The 27,722-nt window shown below is 45.1% G+C and overlaps 1 protein-coding gene across 1 annotated transcript in view; it reads right to left on the bottom strand.

Moving 5' to 3' along the window:
* LOC119173875 (calcium-activated chloride channel regulator 2) overlaps window positions 1–27,722 on the bottom strand; it is a 387,319-nt gene that overhangs the window by 73,391 nt on the left and 286,206 nt on the right. Inside the window, exons 2-3 of the mRNA XM_037424657.2 lie at window positions 17,235–17,562; window positions 16,441–16,609 (exon numbers count right to left, since the gene is read on the bottom strand). Coding sequence (XP_037280554.2) covers window positions 16,441–16,609; window positions 17,235–17,562 — 497 coding nt within the window. The remainder of the gene's footprint in view (window positions 1–16,440; window positions 16,610–17,234; window positions 17,563–27,722) is intronic.

Raw genomic sequence — 27,722 nt, 5'->3', positions numbered from 1 at the left:
GTACGGAAATCGCAGCCCATATAACGGATTTTTTTCCCTTTTAAACTTTTCATGGTTTACGCTTTTCTCCTGTGTTGCGTTCTACATGTATTGATAAGTGAGAGTCATACGAATACAATTACACTGTTATTAATATAAAAAAATTTACATTAAAGACTTTCTCTAAGCCACCAACCACCCCCGCAAACATTGAGTAGGCATTGAACGTATGCTTTCGAAAACATTGACTCTAATTTACTCATTGCCTTACTGAATGAATGATGACGTGGGCGCATGTCGGAGTAGATTAATGATATTTGTAAACTTCAAAGCTGGTGGTGTTCATCTCTTTTTCTTTTTTATGTTCCTCAAGTGCGCTTCACAAGGCCGAGTGGCTTCACGGTGGCCGGAAACCTAAACGGAAACCGCGGTTCTGTCACTGGATTTTGTTGTCGCCGAGGCAATTAATAAAATTATCTAAACGGTTGGAGAAAAGAGCGTAGTATTGTAAAGATGGTATACCTAAGTAGAAGGCGGGTGCTGAATACGAAACGATGCTCCACTTTGAAAGAAAACAAAATGAAAATTGTATTACGTCGCGAACACCCTATACACAATGGGCTGGACCCTTCCGTCCGCTTTCCCCAGGATAACGAATTCGGGGATGACAATAGGTCGCGAGTGAAATCACGAGAGCTGAGAAATTTTCTTTTTGATTCTAGAGATGAATCAAAAGGCAGGACGACAAAGGAAATATACAGAGTGATAGGGAGACCAGAGTCTTCATTCAATGCGAGGCTAATGTTTTCTTCATGGGCGCGTAATTCAAGCGCGCCAAGACGATAGGCCCACTGCCCTGTCCCATTATAGCGAGGCTTCCCTTTCATACACATATCTGTATACCCCAGGGAGAAATTTGAGGACGAGGAAGCGAAAGCTGTATAGAATGAGTGCGAGATGGAAAATTAGGCGTCTCGCCGAAAAAAAAAGGCGAAAAAATAAAGTACTGGCTGACGTCGCCGCGCATTCTTTGTGCTATCTTCTTGATAGCTTCTGGAAGACAGAATTCAGTGAGCGAGTGAGCGTTTTTACTTGCTCTTCGATGGCTGTACGAGAAATTCGCGGTTGCATATATGCAAATGAGAAACCAGAGATGGAGAAGCGAGAAATACTAGGGGCCCTATTGTTACACTCTTTCGCGTTCGCGGAATATAAGGCTGCTCGTGCATGGCCGGTGCAAAACTTACGATGTGTCGCCATGTAGCATAATACCGATGTTTGTCACGAGAACGGCGTATGTATAATGCGCGCGCGATTAAACAGTGTACCGGCCTATCACGCCTTCAGAAACTTCGCCCACCACAACACGCCACGGCGCGTCTGGTTCGCCCGTTCGAGTGAAAAATGAACGCGGTTTTTGGTCGGCCGTGTGGTGCCTTAGTTACGTTCCAGAGAAAGAGGAGATATGAAACACGTGAAAAGCTTTTCCTCCTGTGATAAAGAATCAACTGTTTTTCTTGGTGGTTAAATGCGACATTAGGCATTGAACACTCTGAGCAAAGAATTAAGCGTCGGAAATGTGGACCTATCCTAATATTCTGCGAAAGAAAAAGAAAGTGAGTTTTTTTTTTTTGCAAAAAAGAACGCATTCATGAATGCGACACTGAACACATTGAAAGTTGTACTAAATAATAGGAGGGCGCGAATGGTGAATTTCAGAACTATATCTAATACTTCTCGAATGTTGATGACACCGATTCAAATACTAAAACAAATCAAATAATGTTCAAATAGTCTTAGAAAATGAGACAATCATTTTGAAAGCAGTCCTTGCCTGGTTAGGTAACAATAGCCAAGACAACCCTAGCATTGTACAGCCTTTTACTTGAAACGCATGGTAACAGGCTTCGACAAAGGAACAATACGAATACTTCTGAGCTACAAAATGCGACAAATATTTAAACTGAACCAAGTTCCTACACAGTTGCAACTAGAGCCTTCGAAATTTTTTGTAAGCTTACGTTCAAATGCAGCAATGAATACAATATCCAAGGATGTACTTTGCAGCAGCTTTTGAGTAAACCTGATACATAAAAATTAAGCAATTTTCATGAGTAAACGTCATCATGAATTTGATGATAAGAGTAGTCGATTGATGGTCCTATAACTTCGGCAACATTAGGCTTTAAGCAAAAATGCCATCGTCCTGTGATAAATGAAGCGTCGATTGCTCATGCATCAGGGCAATTCGAACACGAGAAGAAAAACTGCTCTTCAATGATTTACCGTCTTGTGAAGTCAATCATGAATTTTCCGCTGCTGATCATTCAAAAAGTATTCAAAAAGTACTTGGTATTTGAAGTACGGTCTATTTGATTAGAGCGTTGGATCGATATACAACATTATTTGACTTGGCATGCGATATTTTCGAATATTCACACACCCCTGCAAATTGAGGCTCGTAGCTCATTCTACTGAGCTAGCGCAGCTCAACAAAATGACGGCTAAAATAAACAGGGCTGTTGTAGGAAGCGAAGAAAATTTCGTATATAAGTATAGCTTCAACGCAAACTGCGCCGTAAGCTTTCAGCACATAGTGTGAACTATCCTCTCATTCCTGTTAATGCCGCGTGCGCGCGACCACGGCCGACCGATGGATGTCCGCAGGACATGACGTGGGCCTTTGCACAGCCGCGGAAATCGGCTGCCCTTGCAAGTTTTCGCTCGCACAAGGAACACATATATGATGCACAGGCTATGGTGACGTCTCTGCACTTTAGACGGAACTTCACAGCTAAGCCGACCCAGATACCTCCGGCTACGGTGACAATGTACGTGGAGCGCCCGTACAGTTGCTACTCTAACAAAAAATGTTTGTCGCTTCCATGTTACGCATAACCTATGCCTGGTTAACGTGACTATCCGGCCTCTTCATGCTCTGTCACTTCTCTTGCGCTTCCACTGTATGCGCAAGAAAAGCTGAGGCCGTAGCCTAATTGCAACCAAAACATTTCTGCTGAAAGTGTACTGACGCTTACAGTAATTAGTGGGGCAAAAGGTTCTCTCACTTCGTTATAACGGGCAAAGCGTGTCTGCCTAGGATAAAAGAAAAAGAAAAAAAAAATAATGAGCACTAGTATGCAAAACAAAAACTTAAACTGTACAGACGCTTACAATAATGAGTGAAATAGAAGTTGAGTTCACCCTGTTTTTACAATAAATGCTCGTTCCTCATTATATAGAGATGGAAAGGGAAAAAATAATGAGCACTAGGAAAGTTATAAGGTGGTTTGGGAAAGAGAGAGAGGAGACAGATATGCAATTCGTTGACGAAGCATCGCCATTTATAAGGGTATAATAAATTTCTAAAAAAGAGCCCCCCTGAAAGTTTATCTAAAGTGTGACATTTAAGCACCAGAGGTTTTGCAATATTCGGGCCACATTACAAAGCACGTACTTCTTGTAAATGACGCACTGATTGTTTCGTCACTTCCACGGGGCGCTGACAGGGAGAAAACTGAGAACCAAAGTTTGTACGCTGTGTGAACGTTTGAATAAGTTATAATCCCGTTTGCGGAGTAGATAAACCTAACTAAAACGCATTAGGTCTGTCCGAGCACAATGAAGAGAGAGAGAGAGAGAGAGAGAGAGAACGTTTGTGCCTCTGCGCACGTGTTCCTTCTCTAAAGAAAGCATTCTTAACCACGGAGCTGAATTGGAAGCTGCAACCTAATATGGTATTCCTGAAGAACAGTCACCAAGTTAATAACATTGTTGGGAAGCTCTAGTCTGATATGATTGTATAATTTTGCATATTAATGCACAGACAATGCAGAGCAGTATATTCATATTGTGTTCGACGGGAAAGCTTTCTTTCGTGTTAGCAGGCTTATTATAATCATCATCACCATCATCATCATCATAATCATCGTCGTCGTCATCATCATCATCATCATCATCACGGCTACGCCTACAGTGGGACAAAGGCCTCTCACATGATGCACCAATCGACCCGGTCTTGTGCTTTCTGCTTCCACGTTATACCTGCGAACTCTTTAATCTCATCGGCCCAACTAACTTTCGGTTTCCCCTTCCTGCGTTTGCCTTCTGTGGGAATCCAGTCAGTTACTCTTAATGATCAGCGGTTATCCTGCCTGCGTGCTAGGTGCCCGGCCCATGTCCATTTATTCTTCCTAATTTCGACTATGATATCCTTAACCCCGGTTTGTTCCTTGACCCACTCTGCTCTTTTCTTGTCTCTTAAGGTTACACCTATCATATTCCTTTCCATCGCTCACTGCGTCACCCTCAATTTAAGCTGAACCCTCTTTGTAAGCCTCCATATTTCTGCTCCGTGGGTCAGTAGGTAAGTTGGCACGTTAGAGGGCTGCAAAGAAGCCGGAAGGGGGCTGGGAGTGGAGAAGTTCGTGTCTATCGGTGTTCCAAGAGCAAACATTAAAGCAGTGCACGCCTCGCAGTTGGCCGGGCTTGTTTACACACAGTTTTCTCGCGGGTACAGTTTTTCTACGAGCTAGGTTAGCGCACAAGTTATACCCACCGCATGACGGGAAGGGGCGAGGGAGATGTTGGATCGCCGTAGCTGGTACAACGAGATTAGACGGCTCCTCCCCGAAATGCATGCATAAATAAGGTGAATGATGCAGCTATGAGCAAAAGGAGCGACCCTTACAAAAGAGCGAAAGCTCCGTTATTTTACCTTCATGAAATATCGTACAGGAAAACAAAAAAAAAAAAACAGTGAAGGATGCCGACGAAGGCAAGTACATAGACGACGCGAGCGACCCCAGTGGGATAAATAACCAACAAGCTGTTCCCAAAAATATCTGATGAATCATGTTTTTGTGGTGAAGGGGCAGATTGTATACAAACGAGCTTGTGTACGAAAAGACGTATTCATGGAAATTTCGGAGCTGTCAACAAACACCGCCGCTTTCGTTGAGGATAACCAAGCAATGAGGTGGCGGCTGGTTGGTAAGGCAGCTTTTGCAACAAAAATCCTCTTCGGTGCATGAAACGTTTGAAGAGAAGTGCAGTACAAAGCGCGCCGAAAAAGATCTTTCTTGTCAAAGATTAGTAAGCAGTTCTGAGGGACCACACAAAGGAGCGGACATTGTGCTTAACGATGGTTTGGTTAAGAAAAGCGTCTGTGTCCACATGTGATAGATAAAGTGATGATGTATACCAGAGCGCGATGCACGGTCAAAAGTCTGATACGTGAGAGCCCATGAAAAGAAAGCTAGAAGGACTAAGAGAAGTCCGCGAATGTTTTATTGAGAAGCCCTTGAATGGTAGTTGATTGGTGGTTGGTTGGTAAATCGAAATAAGAGATCACTTCTTGATACGCAATGCCGTTCGTTGCCACTATAGCGTGTCCACAACGTTAATGATCCCATTCAAGCCGATCAATATTATTTTTTGTTGCCTGGAATCTTTTCATCTCATTCTCCATGTGTATGCAGAATATCAAGTAAGCGGTTTTACGTTAACCAGGAAAAAAAAAACCTATTTTCTCGTTGAATTACATCTCTCTCTCTCTCTTAGTTAGGGATTACGAAAAATGTGTGTCTGATTTTGCCACTTGTGAGTCGTGTGGTGAGAGATGTTTTTTTTTTGGCTATGAGAGCTTTACCGTGCAACAACCAGGGCAGTATTTCATGAACACTATCAGTTCACTACAGGTTGCACATGGGTGACATTGGCTGCGCACTGTATAGTGCGAAATGATAGCGAGAGTGGTGTGAGGAAATAATAAGGTAGAAAAAAGACACCATCTCCTGCCTTCCATCGTAGGGCCACGACTCAATGCCTTTGAGGAGGAGAAAGGGGAAGTAAATATAATAGGAAGAAGAAAATATAGCTAGGAATGAGATACCTGTATACTGTAAGCGATCACTACCCTTTTGTCTGTATTAATAGCAACATTACACCACAATAAACTCGATACGACATTAAGAGAAGTCGCAGGTCAACATGACGTCAGTAAATGGATGCTAATTTGATCTGATCGCGACGAGATGAATTGCGCTTGATGTTTGCTCAAACACGTCGCATTGAAACAGCAAGATACACAAAGTTAAAAGAAGCAGAAAGTGACTGCAGTGAGGAGATAATGCACAGAAAGAAGAGATAATTACTGTAATAAATTTGAGGGTGGTATACATTACATATCTGCGATATGATTATGAGAGATGCCACAGCGGAGGGCTCCGAAAAATCCAATCACCTGTAGTTCTTTAAAGTGCACCTAAATAAAAGTACATGGCCCTCTACTTTTTTTGCCTCTGTGCAAATAGGGCCATTGCGGTCGGGATTCGATCCCGCGACCTTCGGGTCAACAGTCGTTCACCATAAGCAACAAACCGCCGCTGAGGGCGCGTAAAAAGAGAAGAATGAGGGTGAGAGGGAGGGTCAGGCGTGGCGTGTAATAGATAAAGGAAGACCGGAAGAAATCGGTCTGCAACAGTTCCGAGGAAAAAGAGGGAGAAAAAAGAGAAAATGATGGAGCCCGAAAAACTTGCGTGATAGGAAAACACGTGTTTACAAGGAAAGGAAGGTGGAAGAAAACATAAAGAAAAAAAGAAGTTATGAATGAACTACAGAGTAAACGGAACGATCAGTTCAAGGTGCACGCAAGGTTCGTATATTTAGAGATCGAAAGAAAACATGCCACCGATACAGGGCTACAGAAAAGACCAAAGTTTTAAGGAGCGAAGGGTAAGTAAATGGGATAGACAGAGAGTGAGAGAAAGAGAGAGAGAGAGAGAGTAATGTTGGAGGGGTGGGGGGGAATAGAGTACGAAGGTGGTCCAGAGGGATACGCGAACAATAGAAAAAAAAGCGAGCACAGATGGGTGGAGGCCAGGAGACAGATTCTTCCGTAGGGAGCATTTATCATCTGGCGATGGGCCGGAGAAGGCGGGATGCGGGAGGTGGTCGGGAGGTGGAGGAAGAAGAGGCGGTGGTACGATTCAGCACCAATTACGCGGCCAGGCAGTCAGACACCAGCAGGCCGCCGTCTCAGAAGAGGAAGATTATAGATAGATACACAGTGTGAGAGAGAAGAGAGCGATAGATAGATCGCAGAATGATCGAGGACTAACGCTCGTTGAAAGCTACCGTACGGGGAAAACGAAAGCCCTGCGTGAAGACGGAGCGAGAAGCGTGAGGACGAAGGAGGCATTGAGAAAGGGTTTAAGAGAGGGATTGAGAGAAAGAAGGATTCGGGAGACCAGGTAAGTAAATAACATGGCGGACCCTTTCCAGGGCCGGGGAAAAATGTTCGCGCGCCGAACAAGGCACGCGAGCTTGTTCCGAGCGAAGGACGACTTAAGAGAAAACGAAGAAGTAGCAAAGCAAGTAAAAAAAAAAATAGATGTGAAAGCGTAAGGCGCGATAGCGCTGGCACTTGGGAGAGAGAAAAAGGGGGCGGGGCGAACGACACAACGTTCCTTGTAGGAGAAGAACGATGGAAAGAGGAAACAGCTAACGCTGCTATTAATTATTCATGCAACCAATCAGGCCCCGATGGTGCGGAAGCAGCGGCCGCTTTGATGAACTAGGTCGCACAAGGCTTGCCTCCTTGTTGTTCCTTGTTTTCCTGCCTACGGTCTTCTCCCCTTCTGCATTTCTGGTACGCCAAGGAAAATGCATTTTCTATTTTTTGTTAGCTTAGTGCACCCAGCGTCAGAAATCGCGTTTTGATGTACGAGGGACACCACATTCGTCCGCAGCAAACGCGTGTCTCCCGTGCTTTCTAGACATTCTTGCACTGTCTAACAGTACACAGAGACTTGCAGGGAGGGCACGATTTTTGGTGTAGCTGAAGGATCACACCCGTGTGGAAACCATCGTTTGATTTGTGTACGCGCATTAAATGATACGCTCGTAACGAAAGAAAATGAAAAATTTTAACCAGTTCACAGAGGCGATTACAGAGGGAGGCGAGTCGTTTGCCTCGGCAATTTTGAAGAGTTCAAAAAAATGCGCGCCTGTTTACCGAAAGTGAGGTCTTTCATCGTTATTCACCGTGACGAGGGCCGGTTGTACTTGCAGCCTCGAAGAATACTTGGAGATCGCCTGTCTTCTTTTTCTCCGTCGTGACGACTTGACATAATTCACTTCAACACATAGTTTCCTTCACTCGTGCGATAAGCTTGTCACTGCTCAGTGAGGCACAAAATACAAACAAACAACCACACACACACACACACACACACACACACACACACACACACACACACACACACACACACACACACACACACACACACACACACACACACACACACACACACACACACACACACACACACACACACACACACACACACAAAAACAAACTAATGATCTGTTGGAATAACTTCGCAACAGTCTTACTCAATGGCTTACTCACTCACTCACCCACTCACTTACTCTCTTACTTCAATTATTTATTAACTTACTTCAATTTACTTGATCAGATTGACCGGATTTTCGGGACCCATTGAAGTTAAGTTATTCCAAGTAAAAATGGTGCACTTCAGAGATTTTTCATAGAAACTTCCCCAGAGCTTCTCTAGGCCTCCGCCACGTGCATAACTACCTTTAGAAAGGACTAACATACCGCCAGGCCTCAAGATGTTCTATAAGCTTAGCAAAAACATTCAAACAACAACAATAACAGCAACAAAATCTTTCTTCTTGTTATCAAAAGCCGCTCTTTCAGCCGTATTTAATTTTATCCTTCATTTCTTGTACTATCGTCTACAGTTTTTGTAGTGCTTTGGTAGAAGCCAGGACAAGCGGCATCGACAGAAATAAAGCCTCCGAGATCGACAGGTGTTTCGCAATATGGCCGCATGCGTCGCAGCTTCAAGAAAAAGGCGTATTGTTACTGCTGGGGAAGTCGTCACTCAAGGTCGGGCAATGCAACAAAGATGTGATTCAGCGAAGGATAACGAAAAGAAAAGAATCTTCAATGCGGCCTGAAACTAAAAAAATAAAGAAAACACCACCTTGGTAGCGCTTTCGGTACGGGGGCCTTTTCGCAGACAAGTGATCTATCTCGCAAGATGGTACCGCCAAAATGGCTTTCTCATCTCAGACCTTGCCTATAGTCAAAAGTCACAGGCTGTTCCAGAAAATTCGTCACCACAGAAAAACTTTTCAGACGTCAAGCTCGCTCGAGAGTGGCCCTACCAGAGTGGCTTTTTTCCGTAGATTCAGTCGTTCGTGAGACGCGACACGACGGATGCTTTTAGCGGAGAGAAAAACCGAATGACCTGCACGGAACGTTCGGCGCGCACTCAGGAAAAGCTGCATAGGAAGCTTGCACGAAACGCTCACACGCTTCGATTCTGAAAGCAGGAGAAGTCCGAAGAGGAATATTGCAAACCAGTTCGAGCAAAATCTCGCAAATTGCACGCCCATGCGTCAAGACTCGTGATCCCAGAGCCCCTTTCTTGGCAACCTGGGTTTCCTTAACGCACACTGATAAGGAGTAAGCAGCCAACAAAGCTTTGAAATTTGAAATCCGTCGAAAGTTAAGGGCTCGTATAATGTTCGATGTCAGTACGTTAAATAACCACTTGGGTGGTCAGAATTATTCTGACTGTTCCACTGTGGGTGCCTCATAATTATATTGTGGTTGGGGCAAAATATAACAATCGTATGCCTACGTACCTATAACCACGTGGTTACGCTTAAGTGAATGAATTCCCAGAAGTTAATTCGAGGTATACATACATACATACATACATACATACATACATACATACATACATACATACATACATACATACATACATACATACATACATACATACATACGTACGTACGTACGTACGTACATACATACATACGTACGTACGTACGTACATACATACATACATACATACATGAAAAAAACGTGGGAACATGCTCAGACATCTGTGGGGCGTCATGCTCTTGCCCACATGCTGGCCTCGCGCTTTCTGTATACACACCCTCCAATGTTCTGAAGAGTTAAACAAAGGCAGAGAAGAAGGAAGGCGCGGACAGGAAAGGGGCGGTATAACAGCGGCAAGCAGGGACGAGTATAACGGCGAGGTAGTACGGGGTTCCTCTTTTACTGCCAGTGTGGAGCTCGTAGCCCTCGAAACGCCCTCCAGGGGACCACGATGGCATCGATTGTGCACCACCCTCACTCTCTTAGCGCCTGCCCGTCCATACTGCAGTTCTCCCGTAGAAAGGTGAAACGCGGAAGGATGGGGTAAAGACTTGACGAAGCAAACGAAATACCAAAGCCGAAGGAGAGAATGGTGGGGGTTAGCTTGGAGTAAACTCCTGTAGTGGAGACGATACTTTAAAAATGAAAAGTGAAAGCCGGAGATACCGTCCTATGTTCAAAATGCTCGACATGCAGCGGAACATAGCTCTATAGAAGAAACAAAAGCTAAAAAAGTGAAGGTAAATGCGGGGAAATTTCCATACAAGAAATAACACGATGTTTAAATAGCCACATATGAATGGTTTTGAATTGGCAATAACAATTATGCAGACTATAAGGGAGCACGATGAATGGTAAGACAGGAGAAAGAGAGGAAAGGCAGAAACAATAACCAGTTTAGACTAATCGGATTGCTACCCTGTTCAGAAAAAGAAGGATATGGCATTGACAGTTAAAGAGCGAGTGAGAGAGGGAGGGCACACGCGTCCCTTCTGTCAATATTGTGCCGTATAGTGCATCACCATCACTCAAAAATCACTCGGGAAAGTCTCTTGTTCTTGAAAATCTTAGCCTCGCTTCCTTTGTCTCCATGCTCGATGAATTTTCAGGATGGCATGTCAGGAATGGTCAAGAGGAATAAAAGAGGGGAGTGGACAGGCCTCCTCGCGATATATCAGTGTCCACAGAAAGGAATGCCAGGCCGGCTGGTTAATTCTCTCCCGATTAGAAATATTGGCGGATCCATGACTCCACTGCGAATCAAACCAGAATCTCATGTGTTGAAAGCGGACACTTTATTTATAAGACCACCACGGCGGTATATATAAAAGAGCTCGAGAGGTGATGGGTATTATCATTACGACTATCATTTTTAAAAGCTCTACTTTTATAAATTTCATCAAGTATGTTTACATTACCTAACAGACAGGCCACAGTTAACCGCCTCCGCTTTCTCCAAAGATCTCGCACAAAGGGACGCTGACAAAATTCTCGCCGTTCTCAGAGTACAGCAGAGAAAGTGTGGACAGCGAAGACTGCCCCACCAGGTGCCCTTTTACCCCCAAATTGGCAAGTAACGGCAAGTAACGGCGAGCTTCTCCTTTCCAAAGGCCATGGCTATCCCCTGCGAAGCCCACTCGCTTCGGGGTGGAAGTGCAACTGCCTCATCCCTCCCGGCATTCGATTCCCGAGAGCAAACATCGGTTGCCACGGAAGTGGAGACATGGCGCTAAAGACGAAAAAATAAAAGAAACCGCAAGAGAATAACGATACAAAAGAAAGGTCTCAGCCACATCTCGGACAGGACGGTGACGCGATCTTCAAACGCCGCTTCAGGCCGACTCTTTGCGCGGCCCCTTTTTTGAACGATTACATTTCGACTGCCATAGGTGTACCCTCTCACTGCACGTTTTTTTTCTTCTCTTTTTTCGTTTCGTGAAGTATTCGCTTTCTTTACAGCAACCAGGTTCTCTGCGCTTTTCGTGGACGACTCTATTTCGCCCTGGGAACAAGCAAGCAGTGCCTCGAAGGAATTCGGTATCTAAGAATATATACGCCTTTGCTTGGATCTCGTCTCGCGGAGTTTTTTGTTTTGTTTACACGCTAAAGTTCTATTCCTTGCGTTGTTTTGGTTTTGGGTTCGCTTCCTCTTTACAGTGCGCCTTCTCGCTGGTGGTGAAACGGTAGGAATCAAGTGCACTTTTTCGAAAGCCGTTATGTGTAAACGACACTCGGACACAGAGGGAGTTAAAAAAAAAGGATACGAACGCTAACCTACGAGTTCGACTAGGCTACATTTCGCGTGACAGCCTTTTTTCATCATTTTTTTAAAGTCGAGAGAAGCTGGTTCTTGGTTACACTTTCACACATGTTTGTAACAACAACAACAACAACAACAACAACAACAACAACAACAACAACAACAACAACAACAACAACAACAACAACAACAACAACAACAACAACAACAACAACAACAACGACGACGACGACGACGACGACGACGACGACGACGACGACGACGACGACGACGACGACAACAACAGCTGTGTGAAGATAAGTGCTTCGACATTGTCGTATCACGTCTTGAAGTCGTGAAAATGTCGCACGCAAAGAGTTATGACACTGCGCAATTACAAAGCATAGAAAATATCTCATACGTCCATTTAATTGAACACTATAACGTTTGTTCCATAGGTTCGGACTTGAAAGCTTTCGGCATTACACATGCTTTCTGGAGTTACCAGCAGTGCCAGAGCACGAGATAGAGACTGACGCACGGCAACTTATACGGACACGATGCACAGGAAGTGACACGTAAGAGTTCTCACCACATGGAATGGGTTTCCCATAACTGAAAATTATGCCATGCGCATGATGAGCGCAGCCAGGGCGTACGATTACGGTCGAACCGAAAAGAGCGGAGGCTGACTGAGTGTGACTTCTACAAACATGGGCTAGCGTCATTTTAAGGTATACTAAAGTCAAATAACAATTTATGCCCGAGTGAAAGCTCAAAACATGACAGCGGATAAAATGGTCTTGTTTTCTTCGCATGCCTTGTCGCAAAAGGCGGCAGCGCTGGTGTTGAAAATAACAGTGTCATACGCCAACTAATTCATGCAGAGTTGCTGCGTGGTACTATAATATCGGTTTCACTGTTGAACTTTAGGGTGAAAATATGTACATAACTACTAAAAAGAAGCTTCGAGGAACAAGCGATGAAGTATCAATAGAAAATGACAGTCCACGATTTGTTCATCCTGTCTAATTTTTAATCATGCGTATCATGTTGCGTTTTACATTAAAGTATGCATTAGAAAACACACCCACGAAACCTTTATTTCTAAGTTTTGTCATAATACAAGAGCAAAATGACGTAACTTTGAGTTTGAATAACGCTGCAAGTGTTGCAAGATGCCTGACAGATGGAGAAACAGGGATGTTACGGGCCTTTTTTCCGAATTTCATTTAGTGGCAGCTCTAACGTCCTGCAGCGCCACAGAAGACACAAAAAAGTAGCGGAAAACTATGTCATAACGTCACGACGGCGTTCTTCCTGAATATCGAAAATGGAACTAAAGCTAAAAGAAAATAAATATTAACGTGCATTATTTGAGTCTCTTCACGGGTGCCCATATGTATTTAAAAAAAAAGAGTAGATAATATTAGACCTGTGTTATAACAACAACAACAACAACAACAACAACAACAAAAAAAGGAAGTCGTTAACGTCATGTCGGTACTCCCCATATCAGAATGACCGACGGCAAGAACTTATTCCGAAGCCTGAGGACGTACATAACACCGGAAAAAATACTGGTACGCGTCAATCACTCCTGGTTTCGCAAGGACCACCAGTGACATCGATTTGACTCGTTGACTAATGCTCACATAGGAGGGTTGTTTCCTCTCACATTTCCCACGGTGCTCGAACAATATGTCATCCCGGAGATTACGACAGCGCCCCACATTTCGAAAGTGACCAAGAAGATATACAGCCACGGTATGGTGTCCAGATAACGTCGGTAACGCCAGCATTGGCTTTTCGATTCGAACCGATGAACGACGGAACGATATGGGAATTCACGCAGCGCCGAACTACGATCGTGAAATTTTGGCCGGCCGCACTGACTCTGAACAATGAGAACGACAAGGAGGACAAATTTGAGAACGAGAGAGAAAAAAAAGAAAGAAAGTTGACGAGAAATTTTTATTCGCACCCACCCGCCCACAACGAAAAGCGAGTTTTTTTTTTTTTCTGGCACGCACGTGTGCGTCTACTAGCGACAAGCTCGTTCTTGCAGGTGGTTACGAAACAAGGCAATATCGAGATGCGAAATGCCTATACAAGATAGAAAGTCCCCTGAGGGGGGGGGGGGGGAAGTGAGATTGCATTTGGAATGGAGCCGCCGCCGTCGCGTGGCAGTGTGGGACGCGAGAATCGAATTGCGCACTCCGCGTTACACAAGCCCTTACTTCGACCGTCCCACACACTTCGCCACTTTCTTTCTTTCTTTCTTTCTTACTTTCTTTCTTTCTTTCTTTCTTTCTTTCTTTCTTTCTTTCTTTCTTTCTTTCTTTCTTTCTTTCTTTCTTTCTTTCTTTCTTTCTTTCTTTCTTTCTTTCTTTCTTCATCATCGTTCTCAAAAACACTACATGCGGTTGCACTGACACCACATGAGGTGACTCCTCCGGTATATCGCGTTAACACGTCACGTCTCTCTGCATATGCAAAACTTGCGAAGAAAGGGAAACTAATAACCAGCTTGCGTAACGCAACCCGCGTCAAGCGAATATATCGTGAAGTGAGAAATTTAAATACTGAGATGTTTTCGACGTTCCGCAGTGCGTTTTGCAGCGTTGCGATGATTAAGTAGTGAGTTTTAGAGTAGCGTATACGCAAAGCATTGAGTCAGCGCCTCGCGCTAGTGCGTATGTGTCGTACGCTAACCTCTTGTGGGCTTCCGTTAAGTAAACGAATACTAACTTAGCGTACGCTTTTATGAAGCTCCCTACCGAGTGCCCGTCCAGAAAGACCAGGCTAAAGCAAAAAAAATACAAACTACGTGACCATCAGTGACTCAGAGACTCTAGAAGACAGTTTTCGGGATCAGTCCATTTTATACTTCGTCACATAAACCAAATGCGAGCAGACTGACCAATACTGAGAAAGAATGTATTAGTTGCAGTGGAGACCTCTCTTTATTGCTAAACGTTACGTAGGCCCAACTTTGGAGAAAGCAGACAAGCGTTCACCGACCTCTACTGGATCCTGAGCTTCCTGTGCCCTAAATAAGGAAAAAGAAAGCCATTTATGGGCTTCAAAGTCTTGATTTCGTTATGGACGTCGTAGAGAAAGACTCTGAATTAGCGTTGGTCATATGTGGTTCCGTAACTTGCTCACTAACTTGAGCAAACGGTCAGTCTTGTGTGCAGTCTTCACTTCAAGAAACGGCTTTTGTTAGCGGGAATCGAACCCGGATCCTTGAGATTAGCAGGACGACACCTTCATGGCCAAGCTACCACAGAAGGTACGTTCCACTTTTAACGCACGTTCCTACGGGCGAGTATATGCCATGAGGCGACAAGACCACGTATTGACAACCAAACGATCGAGTGAACGAACCAAGCAGTAGAAAAATAAAAAAAATACAGGTATGAAGAAACGCTAGCGACCAGCTCGGCGTATTCAAGAAACACGGGGGGCGTGGCGACGAAGGTTGGTGGCGTGACGAGCAAGCGTTGGACAAGGGAAGGCGGCAGGGCGTGGACCCCTGGACTGTGGCGAACAATGGATCTGCTGTGGGCAGGGACCAAAGCTTGGACACCGAGGTTCGTGAGGGGGAAAAAAAAGAAACGACAGGGAGCCTCGCCCCCATCGCCTCCTCATGCTGCGCGTCTCAACCTCTCGGACGCATCGTCTGAGGAAGCACCGTGAATGGAGGAGGAGAAAAAGGCAGTGCGCGTCAGTGCTCAGCTAAGCACGCCACGGGTGATACGTTCACTTTAAATGAACTAGAGCAAAAAAAAAAAAAAGGGTGGGGGGGCGTAGGCAGAGAACAGCCTCGCGTAATGCCGGACAACTCGATGTTACATACACATGCCTTTTGTTCCCACCAGCAAGCGTGAGAAAGAGGTTGTTGGGGAGAAGAGACGTAGAGGATGGAGAACGATGGGCTCTAGTCTTGCCGAATGTTGTTCCGAAAACAGCTTTCTTTCTTTTTTGTTGTTACCGGAAAGAAAAAATTTCAATGTACCCGTCCTGCCTTGTACTTCCCTGTCTTGTGCTCGTCAAATGTAGCGCTAATATACATTAAGTGAGATTGTGGCAGTTGTCTTCAGGTATTGTGAGTTGGACAGATTTACTCAGCACGTCAATGTTGAATATATCACTGCTCGATAAAAGTTAAAGTATTTATCTTTTTTTCCCTCACAGAGAAGGGGAGAGCTATGGTCAAGTCATCTCGGATTCTTTGTCGTCCATCATTTTCTGCAATGTATAAGACTCATGAACTTGGGAACGCTATCTGTTGAAGAATTGCGAATGACCAGTTATGGAAATATATACAGCAAAGAAATTCAAGGAAATATGGAGGCGTATGTTCATGAGAAATCTTTGGAAAGGGAGTGTCGCTGGAGCCGACGTTGGGCAGTTGCAAGTTTAACGAAGCCAAGTGCACCTGTCAAAACACTGGCTTACGTGGCATTCCCTGTTTGACGGTATGTTATCAGTGGTGGATAAATGCACGTACCTCCAGTCCAGCTCGAGGGGCTGGTTGGTGCAGCTGGTGAGGGCGACGTCAGCCGGGTCGTTGCCTCCCGATCTTGCCCGGTAGGCGGGGTACAGGGGGTCACCCGGGTAGCCGGTCTCGGTGAACACGCCGTACCGATAGTGCGCCCACTCACGCACGAACACCCGGTCTGTGAGCAACGAGTGTGAATTGATTAATACTGCGGCTATTGTCTTACATGAGGCCTGTGCTTCCTCTTGCCCCCAAACACGTATAGAGGTCAGCAGAGTTGCCTAGAGCGCTGCAATGGCAACTTCTGGCGCCGTGTATACCGATGAAAGTGGTTTGAGATAGCCCACGCTCGAGTGTTCGACCTTCGGAACCATGCATGATATAACTTGAGCTCTGTCAAACTAGGCGTAATCCACAAACATTGACAGCGCAGTCCGGAGTGCACCGTTACAGGGTTCCATACAAGTGTGTTGACCTCTGCACTTGCGATAAGCTGACTCATAACTGCTTAAGATCAAACAAAGTTCGAAAACTGCTCATTGCAATTCAGCAAGAACACCACAATATTTACCAAGCAGTACCAAGATAAGGCACCTATAGAAGGGCCTACAATAGAAACTGCTGCGTCTTCGTTCCAGCAGTACCTACAAAGGATACTGGCGGAAGTCTTTCCGTCTGTTACTGAACTAATTCCGTTTATTACTTCTTCCTCTGCCTTCTCCTAGTTGCTGAATGCAAACCAGCATCGGCTGCTAGGCCACCTATTCCTCGAAACAACAAGGTGACGCCACCGCGACACTCACCTGGCGGACCGTACTTGCTGGCTGCGGGGCCTCCTTCTTCAAGAAGCGCCAGGAATCCCGCGCTGATGGCGAGCCTTTTGGCAGCCTGTCCGCAGCCGGCGTGCTGAACGGTGAACGGGTTGTCGCCGAAGGGCCCTCCCTGGGGCTCCAGTCGCAAGTCGGCGTCCCGGTGCAGCTGCCAGCCGGCACGGGTAACCGTGGGCGTCGGTGCTCGTGCCCACGTCTCCTTGGGACCCCAGGACTTGGGTACCAGGACGATGACTTCTTCCAAGTAAGCACGGTTTCGCGTTGACTGGAACAGGCTGATGGATGCATTCCGCAGAAGCGCCTGCACACGATGACAATGAAAAAAAGTGTTTCAATGGAGGCTGACCATTGGTCAGACGCTCTACAGAAAAATATTTCTCTGCAACTTTTATTAGGATGGTATACAACCAGCTTTAAACATTTAGAGATCATTTGGTCTGAGAGAACTTTGAATTCACCAGTAATTTGGACAGTAATAAGTCGAACTGAGCAACGAAGGCTCTTTGCTGTGAGTTCTACCGAAATTATAGAAAGGTGAGATGAACAGCACAATTAACAACTGTGGTAGTAGCGCTAACTTTACCAACCATGCATTACTGAATGGCTTAATTAAACGTATATTTTAGGAGCTTGCTCTTAAAGCTCGCGCCCTGTCCGGCGGCCGCCAGCGTGTACACCAGTGTTGCCACTGTACATTTCTCGGGTCGCCGCTCAAGGTCGCCGCTCCGGTCGCCTTTCCGGTGATTCTAAAAATTCTCACTAGATGACGTGCCGCCATTAATGGGTCGGTTTTCGATGATCCGCGTGTTCGCCTCCTCGCGACCACGCCCACTTCGTTCTCGTCGCTTCGCAGGCATAGCAGCACGTGTCAAGTTCCCTACGATGAGTGTTACACACGGGTGCCGATAACCTCCCAAGCCGCCTCAACTGTCTGCGCTCATCCCGTGGAAGAACGCCTGGCAGCTCCACGTCTACCATTTATGAGCGTAAGGCATTTGACTCAAGGCAGCAGCCAGTTTGCCATAAAGGGGCAGGCGCCTAAGCGAGCTGCAGCGCACGGCGCTTCAGCGACCATGAGAATTATGAATAGTACGCTGATTTGTCTAATCTTCGTTGATTTGTCTAATCTTCGTATTTCCAGCTCTCTTTAGCTTCGCGTAGCTTGGTGCTTTTTTGTCACGAGAAGAAAATCAGCAAATGCTCAGCAGTTGCACTTCATGACCCTAACATTTTAGGCTCACCAATTTAAATCGGGTCCCAAAGTTCACAACGGTCCAACCTTTTTTTTTTTTGATCGGAACAAAATCAAAACACATCAATAAACGAAGCCATAAGTGTTTTAAAAGCCCTCGAGTACGAAGACGAGGTAAATTTGCGCACTACCCATCATTCCCAGGGTCGCTGAACAATCGCTGCGCCAGAGTTTTCTCTAGTTAGCTTTAGGAAACTCTATGGCCTATCGTACGTGACAACGCGTGAAATTGTGCAGTGAGGCCACCAAGTCTGGTTCTCAGAAGGGCTTTTATCAGATTTGTATCAAATTTTACTGATTTTTTATCGGATTTTATCGTTCACCCGTTTCGTGGTGGAATTCTCTATGGAAGGAATTCCACAGAGACTTCCTTTGTAGCTTAAGTTGTGTTGCATCACTGTCATTTTTTTCTTGCTTGATTTTTTATTGATCTTAAAATGAGGTTGATTTTTGGCGTATTAAATATATAACGACAAGCAAATATTGACTTAACCCTACGTAGCGTCCAGCAAAGCTCTGGATTGCTAGTCATTTTGGCTCGACACTCCAATTCTTGCCGCACGTGAACTGCCATACGGTGTGTACTCCATTTCCGTAAAAAGGCAGTTCATGCCATTTTCACGTTTCGAGAGCTACGAAACGGAAGAATGATGGCGCACAACGCGGAATGTGTGCCTCACGTTTCGCAGGGAGATTGAACGAAACGCCTTTTTGAATTCACCTCCGAGGCAGCAAACGTTCGACCGGGTTTGGCTTTTTTTCACTCCTCCCCGTCCGCCTTTCTGCTTTCACTGAATCGCCGGCTTCAAAAGCGATTCGACGCGCCTTGAAATCGCAAACGCTGGGTCGCTCAGCTTCGACGTTCGTAGAAAAACGGGTGATGCCGGAAACTCGAGTGCTATGCGTGTAGGTTGTTGCAATGGGTTGTAGTCGCTGCGCAAGTAAATGTGAACTACATTCAGATGCGAAGTCCGCGGATGTCCCGCCCAGAACACCGAAGCTCCAAGGACGTCGATCGACTCCGCAACTTAAAGAAATAGTCCCACTCAAGAAGTCGGCAATGTTCCCTGCAAGTGCAGTCTTTAGAAGTTCGGGACATGACGTCAGTCTGAAGTTTGAACCCATTGGAGCGGGCTTGTGTGCTTCCGCCTCTGAAGAGGAAATGCCGCGGAGTTCTGAAGTTCTTGTCTACTACAGTGGAGGTTGATGTGGTGGCGCCTCGGAGTGTCCTTTCACTCAAAGGGTAGGAAGAAGGCAACCTTGCTGGGATGTTTTCGTTCTGCTTGGGGAGGATGTATGTATGTATGTATGTATGTATGTATGTATGTATGTATGTATGTATGTATGTATGTATGTATGTATGTATGTATGTATGTATGTATGTATGTATGTATGTATGTATGTATGTATGTATGTATGTATGTATGTATGTATGTATGTATGTATGTATGTATGTATGTATGTATGTATGTATGTATGTATGTATGTATGTATGCATGCATGCATGTATGTATGTATGTATGCATGTATGTATGTATGCATGTATGCATGTATGCATGTATGCATGTATGCATGTATGTACGTATGTACGTATTGATTGATGATTTGATTGATATGTGGGGTTTAACGTCCCAAAACCACTATATGATTATGAGAGACGCCGTAGTGGAGGGCTCCGGAAATTTAGACCACCTGGGTACGTATGTATGTATGTATGTATGTATGTATGTATGTATGTATGTATGTATGTATGTATGTATGTATGTATGTATGTATGTACGTACGTATGTACGTACGTACGTACGTACGTATGTATGTATGTATGTATGTATGTATGTATGTATGTATGTATGTATGTATGTATGTATGTATGTATGTATGTATGTATGTATGTATGTATGTATGTATGTATGTATGTATGTATGTATGTATGTATGTATGTATGTACGTATGTATGTATGTATGTATGTATGTATGTATGTATGTATGTATGTATGTATGTATGTATGTATGTATGTATGTATGTATGTATGTATGTATGTATGTATGTATGTATGTATGTATGTATGTATGTATGTATGTATGTATGTATAGGGAAGCATGGTAACAGTCAAAATAAGTACAGAAGCCTCCCTCGTTTCCTCACCTTTATTTTTTCGTCGCTCCAGTTAAGAAAAGCAAAAATAAATTAATATAAATGTGTGATAATCAGGTGCAAGACAGACAGACAGACAGACAGACAGACAGACAGACAGACAGACAGACAGACAGATAGATAGATAGATAGTTAGATAGATAGATAGATAGATAGATAGTTAGATAGATAGATAGATAGATAGATAGATAGATAGATAGATAGATAGATAGATAGATAGATAGATAGATAGATAGATAGATAGATGCTTCGAAAACCCTCTCTCACGACAGAGAGGTGAACTAATAGGCGATGGCCAGCGGGAAAGCTTGCGTAAGCTGCGCGTAAACTTTATGGCCACATGGGCTTCGAAAGTACACGAAACCAAATTACGAGTACGTGTATAAAAAAATGAGGGGAAGTGAGAGAAAAATATGAAAGATTGAACGAAAAAATGTTAAGAGAAATAACGGGTGGACGGGGGGAGAAGTTCACGAGGGATGCGATGGGGGTTAGTCGGTAGGTGACTTCATTCTTCTTCCTATCCTTTACGTGCGCTAGAAGGAAGCCTATACTGAAATATGGGAGATGGGAACAAGACGAGTACGCGTACTCGGGAACGAATAAGGAAAACGGACATTCGATGCGAACGCTCGGTTTGGTATCGCGTATGTACTACGTTTAACGTCTGCGTGGCCGGAGGTTCACTTTTCCGACAGCCCAACATGCGCGACTCAACCGCTGCCATGCATGGTAGCAGCATTGGCCATCTCCGCATTTTCTTTTCTTGCTGTCGCTAAGCGATCTCTTCGGCTCGCTCGCAGAATCCGGTATTTTCCCTCCAGCACTAGTATAAGTAGATGAGATAGCTGGTTGCGGTCTCCCTGCGGTCTTTATCACACACACCCGCCTTCCCTCCGATAAAGGATGATAGAGAGGGATGCGAGCGCTTTTATTTAGATATCTAATGCACGTACCAGGGCACTCGCATTGAGGCTGCGTTAGTATACACAGACGTCTGGTAGCCATTTACAAACTACCTCTATACATAACGTCTATTAAAGACAAAAAAATTAGACGACTCGTCTGCTTGCTACCGGGTGCTCTGGTGGCGCCATCAGATATATAGCGTCTGCTCTGGACTCCATGCGAAATGGCGCAGGGTCGATCTACTCTAAGTGCCACGAGCAGAGCAACAGAGAACTTAACTTCCTTTGGGAGCTCGGGTCTGCGGTGTTGCGAACGCGTAGATTCTCGCTAGTTGTGTTGTTTACCAGACGGCTGGTGCTGAAACCGCATAGATCTCCATCCCGTCTTGTGTAAACGTTCATCTGTCTTCTGTGTTGATCGTGCTAAACATAAGACACCCGTCTTATGTTTACGTGTTGTGTGCCTACAAGCCGCAGTAGTGTAGACAGAGATTGTATTCACAGGAGGGGGGTGGTGGTGTAACGACACTTTATGTATGTTCGTCCATGCGTTTGTATGTGGGAGTGAATGTATACATGTGCAAAATTGAAAAACAAAATGGAAAATGGGGGTGTTGAACCTCCTCCACATCCGCCCCGGCAACGTCAGTGACTACGTGTCTGCGTGCTTGTGTATGCGTGCGTGCGTGTGTGTGTGTGTTTGTGTATGTGTGCGTGTATGTGTGTGTGTTTGTGTGTCTCTGTGTGTTTGTGTGTGTGCTTGCGCGCACCCAGCATCCATATACAAAAAGCAGTGCTACCAGTTTTACAGATTATAGTCTTGCAGTTTTCGCTCAGTCTTCACCTATGCACTCAGACTTGTGTACCGAGGCCCTGACAGAACCATCTGCAAAAGATTTATGTTATTTGAGCTAGTACATGTTCATGTATGTTCGCAAACAAGCCTGGGTAGAGTTTTAGAGTTCGTCGTTTCTTTCTTTTGCCTCCTGTGTTCAAGTTTGTTTTGTTTACGGTGCTACTTCTTCGAAGTCGTGTTTACACGTACAAGAAACTTGTCTGTATTTTTTTTACTTTGAGTAATGGAACACCAAGAGGTCAGAATTTTCATATCTTTAGTTGCCATAATATTCACAAGTTGGGTGGGTGATTTATATGCATTTGAATGGGTAACGACATTGCAATCGCGATGGACGCAGAAACTGCGGAATGGCCGGTGAGTCTCGCTCCCCCCCCCCCCCCCCTTTTTTTTCTTTAGCAAGTCTATTTTTTTGCGTTTCCGTTCACGTTTCGAGATCTTGAGTACAGCGGGTCTTCAATGTAGCAATTACTTCAACGCCAGGCTATGTTTCATTTTTTCTCTTTACTGAGCAAGCAACACCACTTTTACAGACACCAGGAAGGCAGAAGCTGAACTGGAATTCAGATCTGAAGGAGTGAGTGAGTAACAACTTATGGAACCGCTGATGTCCGCACATTCCTCTTCCCCGCCCCTCCCCCCCTTTTTTTTGAAAACTAAATTCAATTTTACAACTCTTGGCAGGTTGGGTTCACCTGCAGGATGTCGAAGTGTGCTGAGCTCAGCAAGGAGAATCTCTACGTAGCCGAATATCGTTCAAAGGTTAAGTCTAGATGGTTCAGTCGCGTTTCGCAAGCTTTCCCCCAAGGAGGCCTCGTGTACAAAAAAAAAAATTTTTTTTCACTGCGTGTAAATCGACGAGAGTCGGCGGGATTACGTCTCCTACTTTAGAAATGAATCCGGTAGCATTAACCCCGGGGATAACATTATTTGAGCAACGAAGGTCATTTCCTTTTATAAAAAATTGGGGCCTTTTCATATATATATTTTTTATGGCTTTATAGAGATATGCAGGAGGCACTGAAGTCTCCAGTGGTTTTGCGACAACGTTAAAGACTGACAGACTGTTAATTTTGCCTGCAGTATTGGTGGTGTACTTACCTTTAGGTTTAATTTTTCATTACTTAAATACTTAATTCACCCGAGATTTTGTTGGGAATACAGACGTAGGCTGCGTTTGAAATTATGAAAGAAAAAACAATGAGCAGTTAGACACATACACACGGTTAAGCGCTATTACACCAACACTTCTGCAAGAATTTTATTTATTAGTACCGTATATACAAGATTTTGGGTACAAAATTTTATATAAACTTTAAATTCGAAGTTAGGAGATCGACTTGTGATCTAAACCGAAACCAACATCAGTTTCGATTGTAAGGCTTACTTAAACTGAGACCAACAGAAAATTAGGCACTCTGTGCCAAATTTTCGTGCCATGGTTACAAGTTTTATTTTCCGACTTTAGCTGTGACTTACACCAAATTTTTCGCTTGTCTACAACGCGCTCCCTCAAAAGCTATTCATGGGAACATTTCTAAAAAATTTCTGCGTATTGCCGCAAAGCTAGCTTTGCTGCACAGCTCTGCTGCACTGCCGTGAAACCATACTTGCGCACCTGTAGGATAGATTTTTTTTTGTTTTAGCAACTGCATAATTTAATTTTTTTTGAAATGCGCTCATATTTGCAAACTTTTTGTGCATTTTAGGGGGCACAACTTGCATTCAAAATTGACTTTTTATCGTCTTCGTTCACGCCACGATTTCGCAATGTCTTGTCAACTCGTGCCCAATCTCGAAATTTCTTGACTCATGGAGAGATTGATTTAGCCTTGATAATTCCGAGTATATATTTATTCTTTTGTTGTTGTTCTGTGAATATGACAAGAGACGGTACTTCCATCTAACACTGTCTATTTCTCACTCGCTCAGGCGGCTTGCGCAACATGTGGCGGCAATTAACGCACTCCACCCACACAGCTACAGTGGGCGGCACCACTGCTGTCTCTAATTAGCAGAAAGCAGCCGTATCGTGCATAATGCACACCACGAGTCAAATGACGGCCCCGAGAAGCACCGCGATGAACGACTATTGAGAACCGTTCGTTTAATGCTTAATGACTGGGTAATTCGAACGCCGCCCCACAGCTACGCACCACGGTCATATACGAGGCCCACGAAAATTTGCACGCCCGCTCAAATTACGGAGTCATTAAAGCGTGTGGCACCTCGTACGTGCGTGACTTTCGAGCGGCACATCGCGCTCCCTGACTTATAAGTATGTGTACGTTGATCGAATGTGAAGCCATGGCAGAACAATGGCCTCGCTTGCCGCCGGGAATTACCTGTTTAGTGACTCTCAAGTCTCGCGCGCTTGCACCGCCATATTATGGCTTAGCTGCTAAGCCTCGAAAACGCCGATTCGAGTTCCCGTCACGGTGGCCACATTCAGTTGTGGGCGATGTGCAAGACGCGTGTACTTAGGTGGGTACTCGGCAAAGAGATGTGGGTGGTCCATGTGATGATTGCATATCATTGATTAACTTTTTGTTGACTGACTGACTGACTGATTCACTGACACAATAATCGATTGGTTGATCGATCAATCGATTGATTGATATAAACCAAGATATAATTACGAGTTACGCTAAATTAGCCGGCTCAACGATATTTTCGACCCTAACGTGTTCTTGACCATGCACTAACATCGGAAATCGGTACACGGGCTCGAAACATTTCGCCTCCATCAAAATGTGACATTCAAGTCAGCAGCCGAGCGCCGTACGTACTGTGTCTCCGCCGGGACACTAACCAGCGATTGAGTTATCGATATTTGTCCTATAAAATGTCACGTGTCGAGCAGCCGTACATGCGCAGCCATATTTGCAGCAGTACGGAAATTTTGCGAGCTGTATTCTCACCTCTGCTGGCCTCAACTTCCCATCAATAAGTGTCATTTCGTCACATGTGAGCTAACTATACTGGGTCGCGCCTTCTGCAAACGTCTCCCTGATCCTGCAAAACTCTGCGCCGTGGCAAAATATCCAAAGCCCAATTCCATGAAGACGCCTGAAAATTTTTTTGAGCAGTGCTCATGTTTTCGTCAATTTGTGCGCGACTTCGCTTCCGTCATGGCGCCTCTTACCAATCTACTTACAATGTCCAAAGAAATTTCTGCTTGGTCACATGACTTCTACGAATTATTTGTCACGTTACGGCGCTTATTAACATTGCCTCCAATACTACGCCATTTTAACCCTGATGCGCCTACTGATATCCATACCGACGGCAGCGGTGTCGGTCTTGGAGCAGTTTTGGCTAAACGAAAGCCAGGATACGGAGAATACGGGGTTGCTTACGCGAGTCGAACCCTGAAGAAAGCCTAGTGTTATTCTTCCGTCACTGAGAAAGAGTGCCTCGCAATTATCTGTTCTTCGGAGAAACTCCACCCGTACCTTTATGGCCGTCCTTTATAAGTCATCACGGACCACTACGCTATATCTATGCGCAGCGGTTAGTGGACGACACTTCGCTTAAACTGCCAAACACAATTTGTAAAGCTCCAACGTTTCAGCAGGGAAGGAAAGGCATGGAAACTGTGGCACACACCCACGCGGGGGGATTGGCCAAAAACCGGGTAGTTCTTACGAAATCCTGTTAATTTGTTAGCTCACGTTTTTTCAACAAAGGGGGTGTTCCAATACTCACCGTAGACGTCTAAATAGACCGCTAAATGGACGGTGGCCATCTTAAGTACCATTCAAATTTTCGCGTAGCCGGCAAAGTAGACAGCTCCGAGAAGACCACATCGTAGACAAATACGATGCAGGCTACTTTGCTGTCTAAACAAGATGGCGACTCAGCGAATAACTCAGATAGACCGAATCTCACCGGAATGGTCGTCTGCACACAAGCAGACGCTTCTCCTGAAGCTCAATGTGAGTAACGTTTCATTTTTTTTTTCAGGTTTTAACACAAATTCGGCCAGAAAATACAACTGCTATGTTTGTTCAATTTGCATTTTTTTTCTCGACGCGAGGTGGCGCCTCGTCGCGTGCTGTCTGAGAATTGGAACACAGCCAAAAGCGCTGCTTTGGTGCTTTGCACCGCACCCCACTATACCGACGCTGCGCCAAAACCGAAACTGCAGAGAAAGTACCTAGGCCGTTCGCTAGTTAGCGCAACACAATCCGAAGCCTGTACTTCCCACAATTTTCGTGGAGAGACACGATCGCAGCCCCATATTCCTCTCCAGGCTTTATTGTATGAAACTCTATGGGCCAAAGTAAGTGCGATCATGGAGGCAATGTAAAAACAGACTAGCGCCCTCAAACTTTGGAGGCAGTGGAAAAGCCTGTAAGGTGCAGAAAGCTTTATAATAATATTTGGGGTTTAATATCCTAAAACGTCCATATGATTACGAGAGACGCCGTAGTGGAGAACTCCGGAAATTTAGACCACCTGGGGTTCTTTAGCGCGCACCCAAATCTAAGCACACGGGGCTCAAGCTTTTTCGCATCCATCGAAAATTGGGTCACCGCGGCCGGTATTTTGCAGAAATCTTTCGAAAGGTGGCGGGGCAGCATCAGTGCGTCGACGAAGGAGAAAGAGACGGCCTTCGCAGTTGTCTTCAATTCTTTAGGCATCCCCCTCCTTTTTCTTTTCCGAAAATCCCACTGCCACGCGATTCATGGCCGATCCCTCGTGGCGGGTTTAGCCATTCTTCTTGGGTCCAGCCAACCAACTTCAATGAATGCACAAGAGACCTTGGGAGCTGTTTCCTTCCTCTAAGTCTGCAGGCCGCGGAAGAACTGAAGCGATGCTCTTACGTGGTCACTGTCTATTTCCTTATCTACATAGCGGTCTGCGGTGTGTGCCGGACGCTACCTTCGATTAAAGAGAAGCGTGCGGTCGATTAAGGCTCAGAAGATCGACGTCATCGTCATTAGTCGACGCGGGAGATATCGACAAACGTAGGTAAAGGAAAACGCTCGTTCGCCTAAGTGCTCCGAGCATAGCAGAGCCGCACTGTTGGCCGAAAGGGGAAGTGCGACATAGGTGTTAAGTGATTAATGGAGCCCCCCCCCCCCCCCCCCCGATTAACCACGCCCTGCTTCTGGCGTGACTGGTTAGAGCGCTCCTTATTTATGGTCTCGCGAGGGCTCCAAATGAAAAGCGCGTACATCGATCGGAAAGGTAGCTCTGGACGACGGTGTCATTTATTTCGCGCGGCCTGCTTCGACGAATCTCTTCTTATACGTGTGTATACCTCCACTATACGGCTCGATTC

The sequence above is a fragment of the Rhipicephalus microplus genome, chromosome 5 (assembly GCF_043290135.1).
Source record: "Rhipicephalus microplus isolate Deutch F79 chromosome 5, USDA_Rmic, whole genome shotgun sequence".
Lineage (NCBI taxonomy): Eukaryota > Metazoa > Arthropoda > Arachnida > Ixodida > Ixodidae > Rhipicephalus > Rhipicephalus microplus.
The sequence above is the reverse complement of the archived record's forward strand: the minus strand, read 5'-3'. Positions and strand labels throughout refer to the sequence as shown.